This window comes from Bos indicus x Bos taurus, chromosome 6 (assembly GCF_003369695.1).
Source record: "Bos indicus x Bos taurus breed Angus x Brahman F1 hybrid chromosome 6, Bos_hybrid_MaternalHap_v2.0, whole genome shotgun sequence".
Taxonomy (NCBI): domain Eukaryota; kingdom Metazoa; phylum Chordata; class Mammalia; order Artiodactyla; family Bovidae; genus Bos; species Bos indicus x Bos taurus.
In genome coordinates, this window is record NC_040081.1 from 29,698,501 (window position 1) to 29,724,556 (window position 26,056).

The window sequence follows — 26,056 nt, forward strand, 5'->3', positions numbered from 1 at the left end:
ATTACTTTTGAAAATGGTTGAGAACAACTTAGATTCCAATTAGCAGTGCTTGAAAATTCCCATTTCTCCATATGCCTGCCAAGGCTTGATAACCTCAGATTATTTTGCCCATTCCTTAATTTTAACTTGGTAGCTCATATTATTTTAACTTTACTTATTTAGTTTCTTTTCCTGTACTTCCATCTACTCTGTCAATGGCCTGTTCATGTCTTCTGACCCTTTTTTGGTATTTTTCTCATTTAGGAAGACATTCTTTATATATAATTGATATTAAATTTTTCTCAGTTACATGTCTTGTAACATGTTTTCCAAGTATTTAAGCCATCCTTTGGCTTGTTATTTGCTTTGTTGAACTACCAATAATTAAACTGCTTAGAAATTCTAAAATAATATCTTTATGTTCTGTGATCTTTGCATTTTTTTAACTTTAAGCTATACAAATGTTGAAGGAAATGACAACCCACTCCAGTATTCTTGCCTAGAGAATCCCATGGACGGAGGAGCCTGGTGGGCTACAGTCCACGGGGTCGCAAAGAGTCGGACATGACTGAGCATCTTCACATACAAATGTTCTACTCTAAGAGACACTGTATTATATAGCTACCAATGGAATGGACACAAGAACCAATCTGTCTTGATTTGAATCTATATTCTACCATGTATCACTGTGTAATCTGAAACAAATTTACTTGTCTGAAGCTGTTTCTTCATTTATAGGATAGGGGGATAAGAGCACCTATCTCATGTTGTGTGCATTTAAATGATGAAGTGTTTATAACAATACATGGAACATGAGCTATTATTTTCTTCTAAACATTTTCACTTTTTGAATTTCACCTTTAGCTTTACGACATATTTGGAGATGATTATTTTTCTCCTGTTTCATGAATTTTATACATGGTATGAAGTGAGGTTTTCAAACAAGTCTACCTTTCTCCACTGATCTCTAATGTCCCCTCTGATATATTCTTTCCTTATATATATGATTCTATATCATGTCCCACAAATCTATGGCTACCCTGGGCCATAACCACACTATTTTAATTACTATAGCTATTAAACTATAAAATCATAGTAAGTTTTTATATCTAGAAGAGCAAATATACCTAACTTGCTCAGTGCTTACTTACTATCTACAAACACAGGCATTTACAAGTAAATGGATTACAATGCAGATATTTGTATCCTTGGATTTGTGAATTATAAAATCACAAGTAAAATATTGTCTGTTAGCTTAGCACCTAACAGAACTATAAGTATACACTTTTCTTTTTAAGCCCTAGACCATTTTGATTATTTTGTAAATAAAGTATTGATTTATTGAAAGCCAAGGGGATAATAAACAAAGAATCTAGACAAAGAAGTAAAACATTACAGAACTTTTTCATGGGGTGTATAATTATGCTCACATACCAAGTACAAATAGGTGATAAGAAATCTTCAGCACAAATTCAAAAATTCCTTAAAAAGAAATTAAAAAATGAAAACAAAGCCCCAGAACAAAAGACCAAGTATTCAGTTTGCAAAATCACAGTGTGGATTCACAGTGACTGAGGAAGAGGTAGAAGAGATTAGTATAAACACCAAAGCAATTTTATCTGGTAAAGACAGTTCATCGATTATACTAAAACATTCTACAGCTACTGCTCCTGACCATAAAACTCAATGTGTAAACCTAAAGGATCCATGTATAAGTGATACCCTGCAATAGGAAGGAACAATGACCTTGTAATTTTAGCATTAAGAAATAAATCTGGAGAGATGAGAGCATTCACTTTTGTGTAAAGCTGCATATCATATTACTTATTTGCAGTCAGAGCTACTCAGGATACTTCACAAGTAATCTCTTTAGAATAACATTTGCAGAAAATCTTAGGAAGAGGAAAAAGGGAAGGATGCTCCATTCTTCACAGCAAGATAGGTTTTTTTTTTCCTTAGAAAATAATTCAATTGTGTTGCTAATTTTGCCTTCCCACCTCAGATGGCGAGGTACTATGGCTAAGAACAAACTGAACATAAGTTGCATTTCTATAAGCACTAAATTGTTGTGTTGTTTAGTTGCTAAGTCATATCTGACTCTTTTGCAACCCCATGGACTGTAGCCCTCTAGGCTCCTCTGTCCATGGGATTTCTCAGGCAAGAATACTGGAATTAGTTGTTATTTCCTCCTCCAGGGGATCTTCCTGACCCAGGGATCAGACCCGTGACTCCTATATTGCAGGAGGATTCTTTACCACTGAGCCACCAGGGAAATATAAGCACTAAATTATGACAGTCTAAATGTGGCTGAATATATGGTACTTTTTACAAAATATTACATATTATAGTAAGTGGGAAAATCTAAGCAGAAGTTATCATCTCTGAGCTTTATTCTTACCCTGGAATATTCATTTATGGTACTTGTGGTGTGTGTTTCTATGTGTCTCTTAAATAAAATTGTTCATGTGGCAAAGACTTTGACTTCCAAAGATTCAGCCTAAATACAAATCATAAAGTCCAATTTAAATGTAATTCCTCAAAGAACAAGAACAAAACCTCTGCAACTCCAAATTCTGGTTCAGCCACTAGAAGTAACAGTGAGATTTGGGTAAGTCGCCTAACAACTGTGTGCCCATGCTTCCTCCCTTGTGAAAATGAGAGAACACAAGTAGATCGTTAAAATTAACTAGGTCTTTTCAAACAGCAATGTAGGTGCCCGTAGCATTTGTTTTTACTGGGCTTACTTGAGGTTGTGTAGATGTTTGTTTATATAATGGCACTTTATTCTCTGTTGAAGAAAACCTTCAGCTCCATCATCCCACACACGAACTACTTCCGCTCTTACTTGAAAGGAAATTCCTTTTCAAGGTTCACAGTACATTAGAGACAGCTGCATTGCTGAGCTCCCTCCAAAAACTGTAAAAAGCTACAGATGTAGCCCATGCATGACATGGATCATGAAAATGAGACATTCTCAAACACTCAGATTGCCCCTTCTGTTACCCTTTTTTCATGCTGTATTTTCCGGGGTGCTGGCTGCTTACATTAAGCACTATGTGTATGTTTATTGTAAATCAGGTCCCTGAGGGGATGCAGGAACTTTCTAAAGTGACTATCCTGAGTGCTAACTTCCAAAGGAAGATAAGGTGAAAAGTACATTTCCATTTAATGACATTTCAACAACAGTCACTACCCTATTCACTTCTAAAGAGGCAATCCTCACTTCAAACCACACATTCCCTGGGTGTGTTTCCATACTGCCCTGGAACTCATAAGTGTTTGTCTGGAAAACTCAATTCTGGACTCAGAACCAATAAAACAAAAATACAACACTAGGTAAGAATTCTGGCATAGAACTTTTCCAGCAGAAGAAGAGAGTTATGACTTGGTTTATTTCAGAACAGTCACCAAAACCGCCTACATTGCTACAAAGACAAACTATCTGCATTAGGAATAACATGTTGAATATAATTAGAGGGGGGTACAGGGCTCAGGGAACCATGACATTTTATTTTCTTGGGCTCCAAAATCACTGTGGACGGTGATGGCAACCATGAAATTGAAAGACACTTAGTCGTTGGAAGGAAAGGTATGATCAACCTAGAGAGTGTATTAAAAAGCAGAGACATCACTTTGCTGACAAAGGTCCATCTAGTCAAAGCTATGGTTTTTCCAGTAGCCATGTATCGATGTAAGGGTTGGACCATAAAGATGGCTGAGTGCTGAAAAATTGATGCTTTCGAACTGTGGTGCTGGAGAAGGCTCTTGAGAGGCCCTTGGACTGCAAGGAGATCCAACCAGTCAATCCTAAAGGAAATCAACCCTGAATATTCATTGCAAGGACTGATGCTGGAGCACCAATACTTTGGTCACCTGATGCAAAGAGCCAACTCTTTGGAAAAGACCCTGACACTGGGAAAGACTGAGGTCAGGAGAAGGAAGAAACAGTGGATGACATGGTTAGATAGCATCACCAACTCAATGGATATGAGTTTGAGCAAACTCCAGAATATAGTGAAGGACAGGGAAGCCTGGAGTGCTGCAGTCCATGGGATCGCAAAGAGTTGGACAGGACTTAGCAACTCAACAACAACAGGGCTCAGAAGCGTTTCAACAACAATAAGGAGCTTTCTGAAGGTGGTTCACAGAGCCAAACTCTGAAAAGATTTCCAAGAGCCAACCAGATGTCCTATGACAATCTGGAGAGAGAAATGACTTAATTAATGTACCTGAATGTACATTAATTTGGGATTCACATTTTTGTTTCACCCTCCAAGAAATCCTTCATTCCAGATTTGGATTCTTCCAAATAAATTAAGACTTAGGATCCCTTCTTCATCATTAGGGACAATATTTTAATAATGTCAGGACAACTGTTTCATTAAACAACAGGCTATACTAATGCAGTATCTTAAGAAAGAACACCAAAACCAGATATGTAGGTAAGTTATTTCTGAAACAAGCTCTGACGATTCTTTTTAAATACCATTAATATAAATAAGTTTCTTGGTCAGAAAAGGGGGGTTAGAGGTTTTGTCTGCAGGTAAAGAATGAACTGAAATTTATTAACTCTAATGCAGTGTGTGCCAAATCCCTTGAGGTAGCTTAATCAACTGCAGCTTTCTGGGCTCAGCTCCCAAATACTTGGTTCAGTAGATCTGGGATGGGGTATAGGGGACTGCATCTTTAAAATGACCTTCAGTGACTCTGATGTCGGAAATACACTGAACCATGCTGTGAGGAAAACTGCAGACTCCTGGTTTCTCGAATGGATCACTGCTGATTGCCACTGCTCATCAACTAATTCTCATTCACTAGCCACTGCAGCAGGCCCCTCACCCAGCCAGTGGTCACCGCAACACCTGCATAAAATCCTCAAGTCCTTCCAGTCAAGCCAGGAAGAGGCCAGAAAATCACCTGATCCTGAATTCAGGTCTCTCCTGCCACACGGCACCAAGCTGCCACAAAGAAAACACATTGGCCAACTGCTATATTATTGTTGGCAAGCACCGAAATTTGCTCAAAACCTTTACAAATGAAACCCAGCTGCCTAAGCTCAATACCAGATGTCTTCTACAATGTGTGGCTTTGATAGATTAAATTGAGCATAAGAAAGAGATGAAATATATGAAAATCTAATTTGCAAGATGTTTGTCATTAAGTCTAACAAAAAAAGACAGAAAATTATATTTTTCACTAGAAGAGGTTAAGTAGGGTAGATTAACAATATTCATAACTACCAAAATGCATTTTATGAATAAACTGTTTAGTGTCTTTTTAAAAATACAGCCCAAAACAATCTTCAAAAATACCCACTGAAAGAATGTCTTATGTCAGTAAAATCATTCAATTTATCATGAGGGTCCTTTTCCTTTAAACCCATTCCCCAATTTGAACACATTTTCATTCAGGGCATAGGAAATTAAGTAGGAAATATTTAGTGATAGTGTCTGATTTCAATAAACTGTAATACCCTATGAAAACATGCATATAAGAAACATATGTATGCAGGTATATATAATATGTATAAGAAAGTATGGAAGTAAAAAGGCAACTTGTTTAGTAACCTCAATTAAGTGGCATCTACCCTTCTTCTGTTACGTCCTGATGAAACTTTTTTGTTGTTTTCCAGGTCACCGCACAGTTCTCGATAACTCAGCTGATTTAAGCGCCTGAGTTAAACTCAGAACCAGTTGAATATTCCTCCAATGAGCTGCACATCCCCTCACTTAAATGAGTTAATAGTTAATGGGCAAATACAGCATATTACTCTTACAACATTAACCTTTACTTTTTTCAAAAAAGAAACATATAAATCATAATGGAATTTAAAAACAATAAGCAACTGAGCATATTGACTCTAACCAAGATAAACATTCCATTGAGATTTAGCCCCATAAAAAGTGCACCATCATTAAAAGTACACACAATTACAATTGGCAGGTTATTATTTTTCAGATTTGAAAAATATTGTCATAGTTTTCTTTTAGAGAAACCAAAATAAAGCTGAAGATTTTAGCAAAGACATAGTTTCAACATGAATATTTCTACAAACATAATAGCAGAAAGATAATTTTATGCAAAGTTTACAAAACAAACCTGGCCTCAGATTTTCTGAAGCTATATACTATTGGCCTTGGCATAGTTTAAAGGAAAACAGAAATAATCATAAAGAATTTTAAGATGCCATATTATATTAAATTCTCTCACACTTGGCTGATATCTTATCAATGCAGTTCCCACAACGCCGAAGTTCCACAATTGATGCAAAACTGATATCAGTAGCTATTTCCTTACCTTTAAAACTCCCGTTAAAATTGTGAAGATACTAAGATAAATATGGGGACATTAGGTCCTCGCATTATGACCACAGGATACTATCAAGCAGTAAAAACCTACGCACCAAAACCAGTCTTCTGCATGTACTTAAGAGGTTTTTAAAAAGTGAATTTGTTATGTATATTCATTCTCCCCTGGACTCCAAAAGGGATCAAAAGCATAGTTTCAGACACTCAAGTTCCCAGAATCTAATCTAATGAAACATATACTGCTAGCCACAAACTTGTGGCCTTTTTAGGGATCAAAATGTAAAATTTATGAGATATTCTTTGTGAGACATATGATGTGCAACTACTTGTTTCAATAAAGGAGTGAAAGTTATATGTAACAATCTGACAAAGCTAAATCTGCCAAGAGATTACAGTACTTGTTTCATGTATTATTTTTGCCACCACCTTTAGTATCTTGAGTTTCCACAGCATCTTTTCTTAAAGAGTAAAGAAAATCATACCACTTCAGTTACTATTAAAATCAACAACTTTTTGTAGTGACATTTCCTGAATACCAAAGTTGATGTAAAAAATAAAGTACTTTTTAAAATTTAAATTTATTTATTTTAATTGGAGGCTAATTACTTTACAATATTGTATTGGTTTTGCCATACATCAACATGAATCCGCCACGGGTGTACACATGCTCCCCATCCTGAACCCCCTTCCCACCTCCCTCCCTGTACCATCCCTCTGGGCCATCCCAGTGCATCAGCACCAAGCATCCTATATCCTTCATTGAACCTGGACTGGTGATTCGTTTCTTATATGATATTATACATATTCTTTTTTATAATTTTTCTACTCATATAGCTAATAAGTCACTTAGTAGCCAATAGGAGTTCATTATAAGCAAAGGAATACTAGAGGTATTCATATTGCTATTTTAAATTCCAGTAGCAGTTATATTAGGTGTTTTTGATTGTCAACCTAATCCAAAACTTCTTCTAGAACAAACTTCCACTGTCCCCAGTGTCAATTACTGTCTGGTGCCCATCTTGGCACCGGATGACTATGCATACTATTTGACTCACATCTGATTACTGTTTAGGGTCAGCAGTCAATCAAATTCTCTCTCCAAAGAATTAAAAACAAGAAACAGTGAAATGTTTATCAGTTAAGTTTGGAGAGCTAAGCAAAGAAGCTCTTCAAATATCATAAAATGCAGACACTGTTTTGGGTCATGCGCAAAATAATGAGTATGTCTAAGGAGGTAGACTCCTCTGCAGGCCAAGCACTGTACTAGGCACTTGAATTCAGCAATAAATGAGACGGACGTGGTTTTTCCTCTGAGAAGCTGGGCTTTCAGCAGGAGAGTGACACATACAATGATACATCACATGTACTATAAAACTGAAACAAAACTTACAATGAGGGGTTATAGCAAGTGGATCTCATTTAATTTGGATTGTTAAGGAAAACTTAGTGATACTTAAGCAAATGAATAAGTAGAGTAGAAAGAATTTTTTGGGCTATGGAAACTACATATGTGGAAAGGAAGAGGAGTCTGGATCCTTCCGGAAAGGAAAGGCCTTTGTGGCTTGCTGACCACTGAGTAGTGAGATGAGCTGCAAAGGAGTCAGAGCCTCACTGATGCAAACCTGGAAGGACGTAGAAAGGTCTGGATTTTATAATGCACGGAATGTCTGGTAACGACTTGTAGACAGAAAGAAGGGAAAAGACACACAGAGAAAAGAAGGCAATGTCCATGAGGTCCCTCACAGACATGGATGAGTAGAAACTCAGGTCCTGTGGCCTCTCTGGGTCCCATGAGGCTTGTGTTTCCTTTAGCTTTTCTTTAGGTCTCCATTCAACTTCTTCCTCTACTTAAGTTTCTGTTCTTTTGCCCAAAATATCAATACTACTAATGTGATCTTAGACACATTATTAACTAATATGGAAGCTAATTAGTTTTGGGAGGAGTGTGATGATGGAGCTGATATCAAGCAAGATATCAGTTAATCCAAAAGCCACAGCTCCTCTAGCATAAAGTGAAAAGTAGCAGGGCCTAGAAATAAGAATGAGGTTATTCTGAGCCCATAGTCAAAAAATCATCCTTAGGTATTTTAATATGAATATTTACACACACAAGTCTATTATGATGAGCAGAGTGATTATTTTACAGATGGAAAAAAGTATAATAATCAAGACCAAAAGGGTCCATCTGAACTTAAAATGTAGCATAAGAAAGCTTGATAGACAATGTAGCTGATTTTAATTGTCAGTACACTGTCTTAAAGATTTGCCTAATGTCCTGTCTGATTCTAAAACTGAGATATACATTTGAAAAGTTAGCAGAAAAAACATATTCATAAATTTGTTCCTAGCAGTTATTTTAAGTCAATAAAAGATTGGTAAAATGTTATTTCAAATTCAACTGGCTCACAAAGACAAAAAAAAAAACTAATCTGAACTCTGATCTATTATATCATTAATATTTTTTCAGAAGTTTTCATGTATTTGTAATTTAAAGGTTAAAATTATATATGCACAGATATTGAGAGATACATATGCCTTAAATACATGGTAGCCATCACTACATATTTAAAGAAGATAACTTCTCATAACAAATGATAAAACTAAATAATTTGAGTTTACACTCAATAGTAATGTGAATGTGTTTAATCCAATCTACTCTGCAGAATTTAAATTGAGAACTATAATTGAGCCACTTTCCTCCCAGGTAAATTGCCACAGAGATCAAATTTCTTACATCTGTGATGCTCACCACAAGGTGCAGTTACTCCCGATTAACAGCCCAAGATTAATTGTTGGAAGTGCCACATATTAGCTGCAGTAGAAAACATTTTAAACACAAACCCCTGTTTATGCATTTAACAGATGTGTCGGTCTAACAGCTCAGATTTTCACTATAGTGTGCCATATGGCAACAAGGATCATTTTTCACTTAAAAATATTACCAAAAATCAATGCCCTATACCAATAGTACCATTTTAATTTTGAAACTACACATTCGCAGCAATGTTTGTTATCCTCCTGTTACTGCATTTCCTATTTCTCTTAATTCTACTGAAAATATTTAATAGCGTAGATTTTTTTTTAACAGTTTTAAATTAGTGTCAACCAGATCAAACACAAATATTACAGTAGGAAATGTACGAAATACGACCTGGCAATGAAGTAGCAGGATGTAAAATCCTGGTTATATAAAAGTGCAGGGGCCATGGAGACTGGGACCTGCTTTTGTTCATTGGGTTTGGGGGTTTTCCTCTACTCCAAAAGAGCTAGTACCTACTTCCTATCTTGCCTTTTTTCCCAGGAACTCTTCATTGATACAGAGTTACTCCTAAAGACCGAAAGTTGGCTACCAATTTTTATTTTAATCTGATTGCTGTAATAATCTATTACTATGATTTTCTGGAGGGGAGCACAGGCACTGTGAAAATTTTCACATACACGTTTAACAAGAAGCCAAATAAACATCTCACCTCTTAAAACGCCAGAGCGTGAGGAACATCCTTGTCAGGGAGGGTGCATTGTTGCCACCGATGTGTTAGAACAAACAGAAAGCATCCTTTACTTTTTAGGTCCCTCAATCTATCACCTTTATAACCTCACTATATTCCTCTGGCAGAACTTCACAAGAATGGTAGTGGCCAAAATGATGCTAAACACTGTCTACACGTTGTACTGTGTTCATTAGGATCGCCTGTAATTCCCTACTGTGATTTAAGAAACAAGGGGCAGGGTGGCATCAAGAAATCAATCTCTAAAATACTATATTTCAAGCATAAATGAACACTACAGCCCTTTACCATTACAGGCCGTCTTTTCACTTTTAGAAGGAGGCAATTCCACACTTCATGATCTCGAGTTTTAAAAAATACATTCCTAAAGATATCACAATGTGCCAATATAAAAAACACAATGTTCAAAACCTACCAACATGTACCCTTTCTCCCTTTTTTCTAAGACTATGTCTCCTCAAGTAAAACGTTTAAGATAAGATTTAAGCAGTGATAAGATTTAGGCTGATGAATCACCCCACACACAGGCCAACCTAGCTACTCTGTTCCACTTGCTGTGACTTTGCAGAGCTTTGTACCCACGCCAGGGTTCTTGCCTTGAGAATCCCAGGGACGGGGGAGCCTGGTGGGCTGCTGTCTATGGGGTCGCAGAGTCGGACACGACTGAAGCGACTTAGCAGCAGCAGCAGCAGTACCATTTAAGGTAGAATTGGAATAATGGACATATTCCTTCCATGTAGAATGTTTAGGTTTCCATATATTTAAATAACTAAATATTTGTATTAGCCTGAAGCACACACTCTCCAAATGTCTCAAGCTGTCATTTTGAAACACAGTTACTTTAAATAAGTATTTAAGGTCTCAGAACATTAATCTTGGCTTTGTCATTCACTTAATAAGTCATGACCACTACATAGGTCCGTGCTTCATATATACCTATCTTAGTGGTAATCATTCTTTCTGAAGTACATGCTAATTAATGATCATAACGCATTACAAGTTGTCAATGAATATTTAACTTCAGTAGTCAAAGTTACTTGGTCTTGGTTGAGCTCATAGTCTCTCTCTATAGTACACTCTGTTTTCATACAGGAAAATACATTTTTTCCAGGAAAAAAAATGAAACTTATTTTACACAAGGTTACAGGTAGAGAGATTCTTCAAAAACAGTGAAAATTTCATTAGTGACAAAGCTAGGAATAAAAAGTGAGATTCAGTACGTTAATCACAGTCTGCATTGCAGGTAAAGAACCCGCCTGCAATGTAGGAGACCTGGGTTTGATCCCTGGGTTGGGAAGATTCCCTGGAGGAGGGCCTGGCAACCCACTCCAGTACTCTTGCCTGGAGAATTCCCATGGACAGAGGAGCCTGGTTGCCTCCAGTCCATGGAGTCACAAAAAGAGGCAAATACAACTGAGTGACTAAGCACAGCACACTAAGATGAGCTATGGGATTCTTTCAAAGTCTTGTCTCAATTTCCATTTCCAGATTGGTTGTCTCCTATTCCTACACAGATTAGCATTATTCCTAATGACACTAATAATAGCAAACTCTTAGACAATAGTATGCACTATCACTCCTCTAAGTGCTTTGTATGTATCTAGTAATTATTTAGTAATCAAGTCAATCCTATGGTTAGTTATTATTATTATGCCCATTTCACAGTTGAGAAAATCAAGGCACCAATAAGACTCCTGATTTAGTTTACAATCTAGTAAGTGGTGAAGCTAAGATTCAAACCCAGGCATTCTTGTTCCAGAGTTCATACACTTAACCACTATGCTACGAAATAAATTAGTAGACACACACAGACCCACATGGGCACTCATATGAAAGGGCTCTGAACAGGGAGTTAAAAAGGTTATGCTTCACAGAAAGAAGCAGGGAATGTCTCTGGGCTTCAACCTTCTCACTGAAAAGTCAACCACACAATACTATCTTAAGGTGTATTCTAATCCTAATATTTATGATTCAAAGATTCAGTCTGTAACATATAGCCTCTTCACTTTTGACTGACATAATGATAAATAGTTTATGTATTCATAGGTTTCAAGGAAAATGATAAACAGGGAATGAAAAATTGCCCTTAGGCAATCAAGAAATAGTGGTAGCATGAGTAGAGGAATAAGATTTTTCACCTCATATATATCATGCTTTGAGTTTCTTCGGACATTCTTAAGAAAGTTTCCCTGAGGTCTTTCTGTCTCTTCTAGAAGGTACCAGATTATGACAATTTTTGGAAAATAAATTAGCCAACCAGGTAAATGAATTACATGTTGTTTCCTCATATCAACATACAAAAGTCTTTTGAATTACACGTATCTATAACCAGAAATTAAAAGAATTTTTTCATGGAGCCAAGTAACAAAATATAATACTTACATAGTGTCATGGAACACTGTGAGATTATGAAAAATTAATCTTATAAGTGTCAATCCAAATATATGCCAATTGGTAATACATGCTTCTCAAGTAAACAGTACTGCCAAACAAGTTCTGTTAAATGCATTCCCAGGCATATGAGGCTGACCTGTAAATGCATTTCGACCTCACACATATTCCCTTTGTCACCTGGCTGAATTTTATAAAAGGGCTATTTCCTTATTTACAACTTTGTGACTTCCTCACTACCAATCACTATCACAGATAATTGTTCCATTTTAAGTTATCCTTCTTCTAAGTTGAAAATAGTTCAGCTACTTTCATAATTACTCTTTTAGCTCTTTAAAATAATTTTAATTTTTTTTTCTCCTTTAGGCAACTTTATACAAGAATAATTCTTCTGAACAAAATGATCATTTAAGAAAGCCCCTGTTCTTAAATATGGGTAAACATGACATATTCACAAATTACAATTATTGCCATTGTAAAACTACAGATTTACTCAATGCATCCATGTAAAATTACAATGAACTTCAAAGTTAATTAGCTAACTATAAAAAACCTAACAATACTCAAATAAATTTAAATGATCAAAACAAAGTTTATTACACTGTTTTCTTAAATTCATCATATAAACTGTCACAGCATATTGACACTCAACCTCATCCTCAGAGTTCCAAATTAGACTGCACGTAATTAATCGCTAGAACAAACAGAAACTTCGCATCCCTTTTAAAATTATTCTGACATACACTCTACAAAGCGTTGCCCCGACAGAGAAAGTAGTAAGGTTACAGAGCAGTTGGAGGATGGGAGCTGGAAATGTTTAGCCGTTGAACTTCTGCCCTGAACTTTCCCTTCTGTGATAAAAACCACGAAACCAGACATTCACGGAGCCCCCTGTCAGCACTGTACTGCGGGGCACTGATCTTCTTACCCCTCGTGTGCATAGACAGAAGAATGAGCAAGGAAATGTGAAGCTGCCAGTTTAGTTTGTCCAGCCAACCCATTGCAGCAGGAGAGCAGTCAATGTGACCTGCCTGTTTAAGCCTCCTGTTTCTTGCCTTTCCTTCTTTCACGGAGACTCCTCTGCTGCCACTCTTGTCAGAGCTTCCGGCAAGCCTGCCAGCAAGCCCTAGACAGGACCGTGAAAGACAAGCCTGTTACAAACTGGTTCTGTCACCACGGAGACTTCAACTGATCACCTCGTGGGGAGGACAACAAAGGGCGGTGAGGACCCCGGGCTGGGTTGTTTTCTTAAGAAAGGAGCCTGACCCAGCTGTCCACACAGAGGCCAGGGCAGGCGGGACTTCGCTCCGGACTGACCACGGCGAAGTCCCCACACCTCCTGGGCAGCTGTGGAGACATTCCGGAGATACACATACCTATACTGTGCTGACATGCAACTGCTTATTTCTTCTGTTAAGGGTTTTTGCTTTTTTTTTTTTTTTTTTCCCCTCTGCCATGAATGGTAACTCTTTGGGAATCATAGAAAGACAAAGAGAAATAAAAATTTTTTCTTTGATAATACGATAAAAATGTTGCAACACATCCAAGTGTCACGTTATGGCATTTTCTCACACTACATCAACATTTATATAATGAGGCAAATGCTTCTGAATCAAGTGCATGGATACAAAAAAGGGTCCCATACAAAAGCCATCTTTAATGAATATTCCAAGTTGAAAGATTTCAGTTAAGCTATTCATTAATTAATTTGATATGACTATAGTTTGAAGTTTTCTACAGAGCAAAAAAAAAGTACTGTGACCTAACCTATTTTATTATGTGAATAAAACCAAGGTAAGTTATTCAATGTTTTACACATTAATTATAATTGTGCCTCAATATAACTATGAATATTTTGTAATATTTCAACTTTCTAATGATATTCTGAGTGACCTGTCTGATACTAAGGGACTACAAGACTCTGATTCACTCTGGGAACTGTTGATAATTAAAGAACAGCAAAAAATATAAACAAATTTTCAGTGTTATAGAAAGAAACAAAAGCAGTTATTAAATCTAATCCATTTGCATGATAAAGGATTTTTGAGTATGAGAGCAGAGACATAATTCAATGGTTATATCTAAGATAGCATTAGAATGCGTTTACTTGAAATTTTAAGAATAACTTTCTTGGAAAAAAAAATCTCTGCTTTCTTCCCCTTCTTAAGAGACACCCCCACTTCTTTTCACACACACCAGCAACTCCCAGCACTATCCTAATGGATGGCATTCAAATCTATTCTCTGTCTTAGAGTAGCTGAACAATTGCTTGTTAGGATTTAATAAATGCTATTAATACTATCAAGCCAACATCCTCAGTTCCATTTCATGAAATGGAATTTCACACATAACCACATAGAAATTTTTGGAATATTCTAAGCTTTAACTACATGTTAAGCATTTCACAGAATCCACAGACCTTACTTCTCAGGAAAATAGAAGTTTCGGGAGGTAAATGAGATAATCTTTCAGTATCATTTATCCATATTCCTTTTAGGGAGACTGCGGCATACTAAAATGAATAAGAGAGATCAGGATCAAAGGGGTCACGTGAGTGAAGAGCAAACCAAAATCAAATAGAACCTCTTGTCCAACCTTTCTACATTCGGCTCAGTGCCACATCACAACATGGTTCCATTGCCAAATTGGAACCTAGCCTTAAGTTCTGGGATGACGAGTGAATGGCTAAAATGTGGGACAGTTCCCACTGCTCACATTTCCCCAATACGGGCATCCACAAATGGTACAAAGCATAAAGAGGGAATAGTTGCTCTTGCCCCAAAATCCTAATTCAGTTCAAAACAAGACATACCAGCAACCATTTCTGATGAACTATGTGCTAGCTGAAGTAAATGCACTCAAGAGGTTCACAGTACCATAGAAAAAGCAGTGTATATGTAATAGAGAACTAAGTAAAAAACAGTAGTCACTTTAAAATGAAGTGTCTTCAAATGGAATAAAGATGGAAAATCAGAGTAAGGGATGGATTAGACTGGGCCCAACACTGAAGGCAGAGCTGGATGCTGAAATATGAATTGAACTTATACAGAGATAGAGAAGATGAAAAGAGAGGAAATTATATGAGCAAGGATTAGAGGCAGGATTAAATATTTTATATGTGCAATAGCATGAGACAAAAAAAATCTTACTGCAACAGATGGCTCCTATAGTAAATGGCTGGAAAGAAAGCCAGACAGAGTGGAAGCAGATTGTGTAGGATTCTGAATTAAGGTTACAGAGTTTAGGCTATATATCATATAAATAACCGACAGGCTTTTGAGCATGAACTGGCTTAATGAATTTTTATAAAGGTTTAAGATTTCAGAATATAAGATGAGTCTGTAAACCTGAATCTCCAATTATGTGAGTAGAGGGTTTCCCTCGTGGCTCAGCTGGTAAAGAATCCTCCTGCAATGCAGGAGACATGGGTTCGATCCCTGGGTTGGGAAGATCCCCTGGAGAAGGGAAAGGCTACCCACTCCAGTATTCTGGCCTGGAGAATTCCATGGACTATATAGTCCATGGGGTTGCAAAGAGTCAGGCACAACTGAGTGACTTTCACTTTCACTGGTAGCTCAGATGGTAAAGTATCTGCCTGTAATGCAGGAGACCCAGGTTCGATCCCTGAGTCAGGAAGATCCCCTGGAGAAGGAAATGGCAACCCACTCCAGTATTCTTGCCTGGAGAATTCCATGGACAGAGGAGCCTGGTGGGCTACAGTCTATGTGGTCTCACAGAGTCGGACATGATTGAGCAATTCTCACACACTCACTCATGTGAATAGAAGTGAAAATTAGAAGACTGACAACAGTTTTTCATTTAGTCAAAGTTTTTGGCAATACAGATCTTTTTTTTTTTTTAAACTTATACGAAGAAATTCAAGAGGTAGCCCTATTAATTCCCTCCATTTTGCCGTTACCATTTAACATATGCCAGGTTTCCCTGATGGCTCAAATGATAAAGAATCTGCCTGCAATACAGGAGACCCAGGTTCAATCCCTGGGTCAGGAATATCCCTTAGAGGAGGAAATGACAACCCACTCCAGTATCCTTGCCTGGAGAATTCCATGGACAGAGGAGCCCAGTGAGCTACAGTCTATGAGGTCACGAAGAGTCAGACACGACTGAGCAACTAATCCTTTCACCTTTCTTTTAGGTACCAACAATGCAGGAGATGTTGTATAAAACACACACTTCGATTCCAGACAAACAGGCTCAAAAGATCTTTAAAAAGTCTTGTAATGCAGATCAGAAATCTGACTTAGCAAAGAAAAAAAAAATCCATATTTGTATATGATTTAGCCCACTCACTGTAAAGTACACACCAAATGAGGCTTCAAAGAAAGCTCTGAGAGAATATTGAAAGAGGGGTATCAAATTGAATTTGTACACCTGAGAGGGGCAAGGAAAAAAAAAAAAAGACTGCAGCTAGTATTACCAATATGAATACGAGTCATCACTCTGCATAATCTGTAGAATTCATACACAGATGCACTCACTCTAGGTTTGTGGATCCATCTATAGAGAAAGTCTCTTTGTGTCATGTGTGTAATCTTAAGTAAATTATTTAAACTCTCTGTCCTATAATCTGCTCAGTACCTGTTAACATTGTTATACCAATAAGACAAGTAAATGAACAGAAGTTACTGAATACAGTGCCCAGTACATAGGAGGACATCAGAAAATAGTCAACTTCCTGACAACTTTCACTAATCACTCTACTGCCTCTTGACCAAAAAAAAAAAAAAAAAAATCCTTATTAACAATAATGTTCTTTAATATGACATTTGCCAAATTCTTCCTGTCACAAATAATATGATCATTAAAACAAGGATATTTTATATATATATATATATACACATACACACATACACACACAATATATCTTAGGATAATTGAGTTTTAAAAATTCATATTATACTCACAAAGGCAAATACTGATTTAATTATTTTATTTACCTCATTTATTAAGTCATTATGCAATTGAAGAAATACAAGAAGCAGTTTGAAAATATGAGACTACTTTTTAACAGTTTCAACTTGTGACTTATTTTCACATAAAACTGCCCCAAATCTCCTGATTTTATATATAGACACAGCTTTTTAAACTATATGTGGGGGACTGTGTCAAGTGAAGGGGGTATGGGAACATTACACCATACCTGCCTTTAGGACAAAGCCTACCTTGTAGTGGGTGAAGACAGACACAATCAAATCATGACAAGGCACTACAGACATGGCCGGCTCTGCCGAGGGAACATGGAGAATACAGTGCATAAACAAAGATTAATTCTGGCCGGGGGTGGGATTGGACTTGTGGGGAAGAGGCATTTGAACCGGGTCTTCAAAGATAAGTAGGAATTCACTGCGTGAAGGGAGGCAGAGGGATTCCAAGCAGAGGACAGACAGTACAGACATTTATGAGCAAGAAAAAGAGCAATGTTTGCTGAGAACATGAAATCCTGTATATGCCTTGAGAGCAGAGAAACTGGGCTGGAAAAGCAGAGTGGGAGAGAGACATTGGGAAGGAAGGGCCCTATAGCTCCTAATTTGATTTTTGATTTTATCTTACATGCATAGGAAGCAATGCCTCGGCCTCTGAATGGGGTGTCTGCAGTTTTCATTGTATGACCTGACCACAACTACTTCTTGCAGCTGATTGGGTTTCAAAAGAAACTAGTAAACTTTTTGAGATTAGATGAAAAACATTTTCCTTTTTATGTAAGAAAATGCAACAATATCCTTAATAGTCTCCATGAGAACAATAAGGTGAGTGTTATTTTAACACTTGAACATCTCTGCTAATATTGTTTGGAATGTTTACTTTTAAACTTCTGTTCAAACACACAGACACATAAAAAACAGTTCTTTCCTTGCTCCTATTAGAAGTCATAGCATTTTAAGGACCTACAATGCCACAGAGTTCTGCAGCAAAATAGTCTTCATACTTTCATACTAGTTGCACAAAAAATAGAAAAGTGTGTTCAAAATTGTACTGGCTAATGCATCTTGTCATTCTGATTTTCAGCTTTACACTTACAAAATAATATAAAAAGCTACTCCCTTATCGGAGAAAAAATAAACAATAGAACTCAAGTGTGCAAAAAACCTTTTTTCCTGACTCTGGGGTTTACAAAGGCCACAACTTCAGCGGCTTTCAGGCTGCCTCTTGCCTCCCCACCCCATTCTAATTTGCAGCATTCCACATCACTAGTCATCAACAACCCAAAGCTCCCTTCAGCTGCACAGTGAAAGACCATCACATCATGACAAATAAACAATCCCTTCCTCCCTCGGAAGAGTGACATATTATTCTGAGCACGTCTTCTCTCTGCTTTCATGGCTCTGCCAAGGTCCCCCCATGAGTGGGAAGGGGTAAAAAGAGAGAAAAAATATCCCACAACTTGTCTAAAGCATGTAGAGGATGATTTGTGTTCTTACTTACGGGATATGACTGTCACTGCTGATCTGCCTTCAGGCCTAGATTACATGTGATAAGGGCTGACCTTCTTTAAGTATTCACACATTATGCACTCATGGAGAGCAGGCAGGACACAAAAGTCCTTCAGATGTTCTGGACATCAATCAAGTGCACAGCATGGAGCCTGCCAAACTTTTCTTCCATTTACTCAGAGAGAGGAAGGGGGAGTCCAAGACAGACTTAATAAAGTTTAAAGCTATGCCACAGTATATTTGGGGAGACCATTGTTATTAAAAGGGTGCTATTTGAAAAAAATTCTCTACAGTTACCACTAGCAACAAAAAAATTTCACACACAAGTAAAAAAGAGAAAACCAGACTGCACTTCAGCTTTAAAATTTCCAAACCTTTACTTATAAACAAGGTCAATAAATTTAGCAGATTGATATTTTTTCCTGAAATAATTGTTCACTAAAGATATATATCAAAAACTAAAACTATGAATTTTATAACAACCATCATAGAAGGCATCCTTTTTGAGCCATTTATAAAAGTAATAGAGTATTTGTGATAAAATACTCTGAACATATCTTAATGAAATTAAATACCAATCAATAGCATAAGTCATTATTACCTAATAAAAATATGATCATTATTAACAGGGTCAGTCAGTCAGTCACTTCAGTCGCTCAGTTGTGTCTGACTCTTTGCGACCCCATGAATCACAGCACGCCAGGCTTCCCTGTCCATCAGCAACTCCTGGAGTTCACTCAAACTCATGTCCATCAGGTTGGTGATGCCATCCAGCCATCTCATCCTCTGTCGTCCCCTTCTCTCCTGGCCCCAATCCCTCCCAGCATCAGAGTCTTTTCCAGTGAGTCACCTCTTCGCATGAAGTGGCCAAAGTACTGGAGTTTCAGCTTTAGCATCATTCCTTCCAAAGAACACCCAGGACTGATCTCCTTTAGAATGGATTGGTTGAATCTCCTTGCAGTCCAAGGGACTCTCAAGAGTCTGCTCCTACACCACAGTTCAAAAGCATCAATTCTTCGGTGCTCAGCTTTCTTCACAGTCCAACTCTGACATCCATACATGACTTCTGGAAAAACCATAGCCTTGACTAGACGGACAGGGTACAATCCCAATATTATGAAATAGACATAATATCTTCTGATACAGGCTTTCAGTGTTGGTCTTTTATCATTGCTACTCCTCACAACTCAATAAAGGGATCTGAGAGCTTATAAAAGAGAATAAATAAGCCCAAACTTTATTCTCCTAAAATAATGTAACACTATGGACTTAGAGGGTATAATTTGATCATCAGCACAAACCCATTACAAAAAGATATTTCATGGAATTTTCTAACAGAATAATATCTTAAATATAGGACACTATCATTTACCTAGAGATTGTGAGGTTTTTTTAAAAAGCCTATGTCAGACCATGAATATAACAAGGACCTGTAGAGCCTGCACACAAGATAAGAATACTACACACAAAAAAACAATTAACATTAAAGAGTACCAGAGAATTAAAGGCAACTTACACAATTAAAGTACTAATGAAAATTAACTCAGGTAGTTTGTTAAGATAAGCTATAAAGTAAAAAAAAAACAATAATAAACCTCCAGACTGCCCTAGGACCTCTGAACCCCATACAGGCATAATTCTATTAATACCTGGTTTCAGTGTGATGCAAAGAAAGGCTAAGTGGGGAAAACCACTAGACCATTCAGGTATGACCTAAATCAAATCCCTTATGATTATACCGTGGAAGTGAGAAATAGATTTAAGGGACTAGATCTGATAGACAGAGTGCCTGATGAACTATGGATGGAGGTTCGTGACATTGTATAGGAGACTGGGATCAAGACCATCCCCATGGAAAAGAAATGCAAAAAAGCAAAATGGCTGTCTGGGGATGCCTTACAAATAGCTGTGAAAAGAAGAGAAGAGAAAAGCAAAGGAGAAAAGGAAAGATATACCCATTTGAATACAGAGTTCCAAAGAATAGCAAGGAGAGATAAGAAAGCCTTCCTCAGTGATCACTGCAAAGAAATAGAGAAAAACAACAGAATAGGAAAGACTAGAGATCTCTCTAAAAAAATTAGCGATATCAAGGGAACATTTCATGCAAAGACGGGCTCAATAAAGGACAGAAATGATATGCACCTAACAGAAGCAGAAGATATTAAGAAGAGGTGGCAAGAATACACAGAAGAATTATACAAAAAAGATTTTCATGACCCAGATAATCATGATGGTGTGATCACTCACCTAAAGCCAAACATCCTAGAATGTGAAGTCAAGTAGGCCTTAGAAAGCATCACTATGAACAAACCTAGTGGATGGGGATGGAATTCCAGTTGAGCTATTTCAAATCCTGAAAGATGATGCTGTGAAAGTGCTGCACTCAATATGCCAGCAAATTTGGAAAACTCAGCAGTGGCCACAGTACTGGAAAAGGTCAGTTTTCATTCCAATCCCAAAGAAAGGCAATGCCAAAGAACACTCTAACAACCGCACCATTGCACTCATCTCACACGCTAGTAAAGTAATGCTCAAAATTCTCCAAGCCAGGCTTCAGCAATATGTGAACTGTGAACTTCCAGATGTTCAAGCTGGTTTTAGAAAAGGCAGAGGAACCAGAGATCAAATTGCCAACATCCGCTGGATCATCAAAAAAGCAAGAGAGTTCCAGAAAAACATCTATTTCTGCTTTATGGACTATGCCAAAGCCTTTGACTGTGTAGATAACAACAAACTGTGGAAAACTCTGAAAGAGATGGGAATATCAGAAAACCTGACCTGCCTCTTGAGAAATGTGTATGCAGATCAGGAAGCAACAGTTAGAACTGGACATGAACAACAGACTGGTTCCAAATAGGAAAAGGAGTACGTCAGGCAGTATATTGTCACCCTGCTTGCTTAACTTATATGTAGAGTACATTATGAGAAACTCCGGGCTGGAGGAAGCACAAGCGAGAATCAAGATTGCGGAAGAAATATCAACAACCTCAGATATGCAGATGACACCACCCTTATGGCAGAAAGTGAAGAAGAACTAAAGAGACTCTTGATGAAAGTGAAAGAAGAGAGTGAAAAAGTTGGCTTAAAGCTCAACATGCAGAAAATGAAGATCATGGCATCCGGTCCCATCACTTCACGGCAAATAGATGGAGAAACAGTGGAAAGAGTGACAGCCTTTATTTTTCTGGAATCCTAAATCACTGCAAATGGTGACTGCAGCCATGAAATTAAAAGACACTTACTCCTTGGAAGAAAAGTTATGACCAGCTGGTCATAACTTTTAACAGCATATTAAAAAGCAGAGACATTACTTTGTCAACAAAGGGTCCATCCAGTCAAAGCTATGGTTTTTCCAGTGATCATGTATGGATGTGAGAGTTGGACTGTGAAGAAAGCTGAGCACCAAAGAATTGATGCTTTTGAACTGTGGTGTTGGAGAAGACTCTTGAGAGTCCCTTGGACTGCAAGGAGATCCAACCAGTCCATCCTAAAGGAGATCAGTCCTGGGTGTTCACTAGAAGGACTGATGTTGAAGCTGAAACTCCAACACTTTGGCCACCTCATGCAAAGAGCTGACTCATCTGAAAAGACCCTGATGATGGGAAAGATTGGGGCCAGGAGGAAAGGGGGATGACAGAGGATGAGATGGTTGGATGGCATCACCGACTCAATGGACATGAGTTTGGGTGAACTCTGGGAGTTGGACAGGGAGTTGATGGACAGGGAGGCCTGGTGTGCTGCAGTTCATGGGGTTGCAAAGAGTTGGACCCGACTGAGCAACTGGACTGAACTGAACTGATGGATGTGAGAGTTGGACTATAAAGAAAGCTGAGTGCCAAAGAATACGACTGAACTGAACTGAAGGTCACACTTGTGCTCCAGGAATAGGGAACCAGGTGATACATAAATGTGAGATTATTCTGTATGCTATTCACTGCATGCTATTCAATCCATCACCTGGTCAGTATGACTACGTCAGATAAGAAGCTAAATTTGAATGAGAGGGAGATGTCTTGACAGGAGCTGGAAAGTAAGTAACCCAGGGAGGATAAATAGGCTATTTCTAAAAGATTATAGGATGATGATGCTATTGATGTTACACACCACTTGGTGAACTTTTATTCTTTAGGCTCTACATTATGTAACTAACATACATTGCCTCATTGGTCCTCACTGCTCCTTGTGTGAGGGAGTGAGCGTTAGTCACTCAGTTGTGTCTGATTATTTGCAACCCCACAGACTATATAAACCACCAGGCTCTCTGTTCATGGGGTTGCCCAGGCAAGAATACTGGAATGGATTGCCACTTCCTTCTCAAGGGGATATTCCTGACTCAGGGATCGAACCAGGGTCTCCCACGTTGCAGGCAGGCTCTTTACTGTCTGAGCCACCAGGGATATCATTCCCACTTACAGATGAGAATACAGAGTAAGCCTGAGCCAAAGAGGCCTGGAACTGGTCACAGGTAGATAGGATCAGTCACTAGTATTTCACTGGCTAGAGACTCACATGCTTCTGCTCTGCAAGAAATAACTGGGGCAGAAACCATCCACTCAGTTGATGGAAGACTCAGAGACATGGGCTGATAAAATTCATTCAAAGAACATGACTACCAGAAATTCTGAAGGCTAGAGCAAATGAGTGATCAGATACCTTCAATCCTAAACCTGTGGATTCAGAGGAATGGGACAAGAGACACTCCGGTAATCAAAGCGGTGAATTCAGAGGTCAGCAGTTTCAGATAAAAGTGAGAGATGTAACTTGCCTCTAGACTGTGTGTATTAGTTGTTTATAAAAAGTGTATTAATAATAATTAAAACATAAGCTTATGTTCATTGATTTAAAGCAGTGTCTTGTATACATCTTTTTTTAACTTTTCCAGCAGCCCTTCAGGGTACGTTTATCAAACCAGTGAAGCAGCTAAGGTGAGGGAGCAAAGACTGTTTTCCCTTCAGTCAACCTGTGCTTCAGCAGGTATAGTGCGGCAACTCCGTCAACTTAGAAAGAAAAAGTGGGTGCAGGAAGTCACCAGGACAATGTAATGCACTCCCCCCTCCAACAGATGAGTCCAAGTTTGTTTTAATGAAAGATGCTATCTTCTTCACACATGAGAAAGCTGTTGAGAAGATCTACTTCACCCCACTTGCAAGGAACTGTGTGCGAAAAGAATTTTTGTTGTTTTAATACTTTGGCCCCAGTCTCTTCAGTATTAAAGTTACTCACTGGGAAAATAATGAACCACAGAAGCTACTAACTTGTCCTACCTGAAGCTCTCTTCCAAAGGATATTATCTTATCAAATTAGTACTAATGCACCCCTAAGCATAAAAGCAAAACCTCCAAGTATCTCTCTGCATCTCTTGCTAGCCATTATAAAAGTCATCATTTAAAAATCAATTCTTAAAGACAATTACTATCACTCTACTCTTATTTCATCCTAGAGTCAATTATGCATTGATTTCATGCAAATCCAACTTGAACTGGTATTAAACTGAAAATAAGAATTTATATTTAAGTTATTATACAAAAAATGTTTACTTTGTATGTTTCCTTGTAAATTCCTCTGAATATAAATTAGAAGGAAGGTGCATCTTAGTTTACACAAATAAAGAAATATAAAAGGAGTTAAAGTATAGGCCTATTTAAACATTTGAAGAATATATGCTTAAGTTCACATACCATATGGAGCCAGCTCCTAGAAAATCTGTTTTCCACTCTTTGGAAAATACCTAAGTATGTATATAAGGAATCACATGAGGAAAAGTTTCTTAATGTAAAAGAGAAGACATTTATAACAAAGAAAAGTTTGGTTTTATTTAGCATCCATCAGCTTTTTCAGGGTATTTTTTCAACAGTCGTGCTGCCAGTATATGATTTCCACATTTCTTAGCAGACTTAGCTCTTAGTAGTCTTTTACAAATTGATGGTAGAAGAAATACAAGGGTTACTGAAAGCTAATTTTGATTTAATGTGACACTGAAAATCTATGTACATGCAAAAATATTTTCAAATATGAGAAGTAAGACTGTCACAATTTTCAGTTCAGAATCATAACATGCTAGACCTGTCATCTCTTCTACCAGCCAGAAGTCAACTGTGTATATTGAAAATACTTTCCTAATGACAGATGGTTGATACCAAAAGGATGCCTGAAATATATTGTATCTTGTATAAATACACACGCATGCATATAATTCCCTATCTTCCTTCACCTGTCCCCAGATATAAAGCACAGCTGTTTAGTGTTTCGAGTTTTTTATGAGAAGAAACATTTTCTATAATAGCTTCATTAAAGCCTTTCTAATATACCCCATATCTGGAGAATTTTCACAAGTTTCAGGGTTGGTTTGAATGTTTAAACCAATAGTTTTTAATAAATAAATTAAAAAAAAAAAACCCACACATAGACCTTATTCAATCAGAGTATATCACCATACAGCGAAATCAGACTTCAGTCTTAGTGAAACCCTTTCTTCCATGCTCCATCCAAAGCATTATAGCCAAATCAGAGGATACTAAATGTACATGAAGTGACAAAAATAAGATGCTTAAATTATGGAGATGAAAAAGATGAGCTTTACAGACCACAATAGCAGATAAAATCAGTGGCATATTAGAAACAAAATCCCCACTAGTCTAATGAAAATATATGAAATTCTAATACCACTCTTGTATAATACAAAAATCTTAGTTACATAGGCATCCCTTTATCTGTTCACTTTGCTCTATGTTTCTTATTATACTATAGTTAGTCAACAACCTGTGTGGCCATGTCTGTTACTATCAAATACCCAACTGAAAACTGAAAAATTTAGTCAACCAGAGAGTTATCTTCAGGATTATGCCAAAAGGTTCAAATTCAACCTTAATTGACATGAGTAAAACCTGAATTTATTCAGATGATTTAAGGCCAATCCAGATGATCAATCTGATTTAAATAGTCACCATAATTTCTATTCTGAGTCCTCAATACATCTCATTAGCACCTTTACTAAAAAATTTGTTAAAAAAAAAAAAAAGGAAAAGAGGAAGTTCAAAAGCAATAGCTGCTCTTTTAGAAACACTTGTTTAAAAGTGGTGTTCAATTTTTCATTAAATTATATGTATATAATCAGAAATTGACAATTGAACAAGATGTTCACTTCACTCTGAGGCAAAAAAAAAAAACTAAATCACAGTTTACCTTCTGTCTCTTCAGTAAAGAATCTTGCCTCACTTTGCATCTCTTTTTTAACATTATCTTTATTGGTTTTTCATTATCTCTTTCTGGAAGTTGTTAAAAATAGCCTATGAAAAGCAAGTTTGAAGTCTTTCTGAATTGTATATGAAGATTCAGATTAACCCCATAGTGGGCTACAAAAAGTATCAAAAAGCTGTCAGTCCTAGAGTAGATGCTTAGGATGTCCTTCTGAAGTCCC

General features: G+C 37.4%; 1 protein-coding gene across 16 annotated transcripts in view; it reads right to left on the reverse strand.

Moving 5' to 3' along the window:
- The window catches only part of BMPR1B (bone morphogenetic protein receptor type 1B), a 448,576-nt gene that overhangs the window by 99,011 nt on the left and 323,509 nt on the right, over window positions 1-26,056 (reverse strand). For 2 of the 16 annotated variants that reach the window (XM_027544042.1, XM_027544034.1), the window contains exon 1: window positions 17,371-17,390. The exons of 10 other annotated variants lie outside the window; for them this stretch is intronic. Coding sequence is in view for 1 of the 6 variants with exons in the window: in XM_027544022.1 (XP_027399823.1) it covers window positions 13,116-13,188 (73 nt within the window). In the remaining 5 variants the exon portion in view is untranslated. Of the gene's footprint in view, window positions 1-13,115; window positions 13,476-17,370; window positions 17,391-26,056 lie in introns of those variants that run through there. 4 more of the 16 variants (XM_027544022.1, XM_027544033.1, XM_027544041.1 and 1 more) reach the window with 4 other exon arrangements.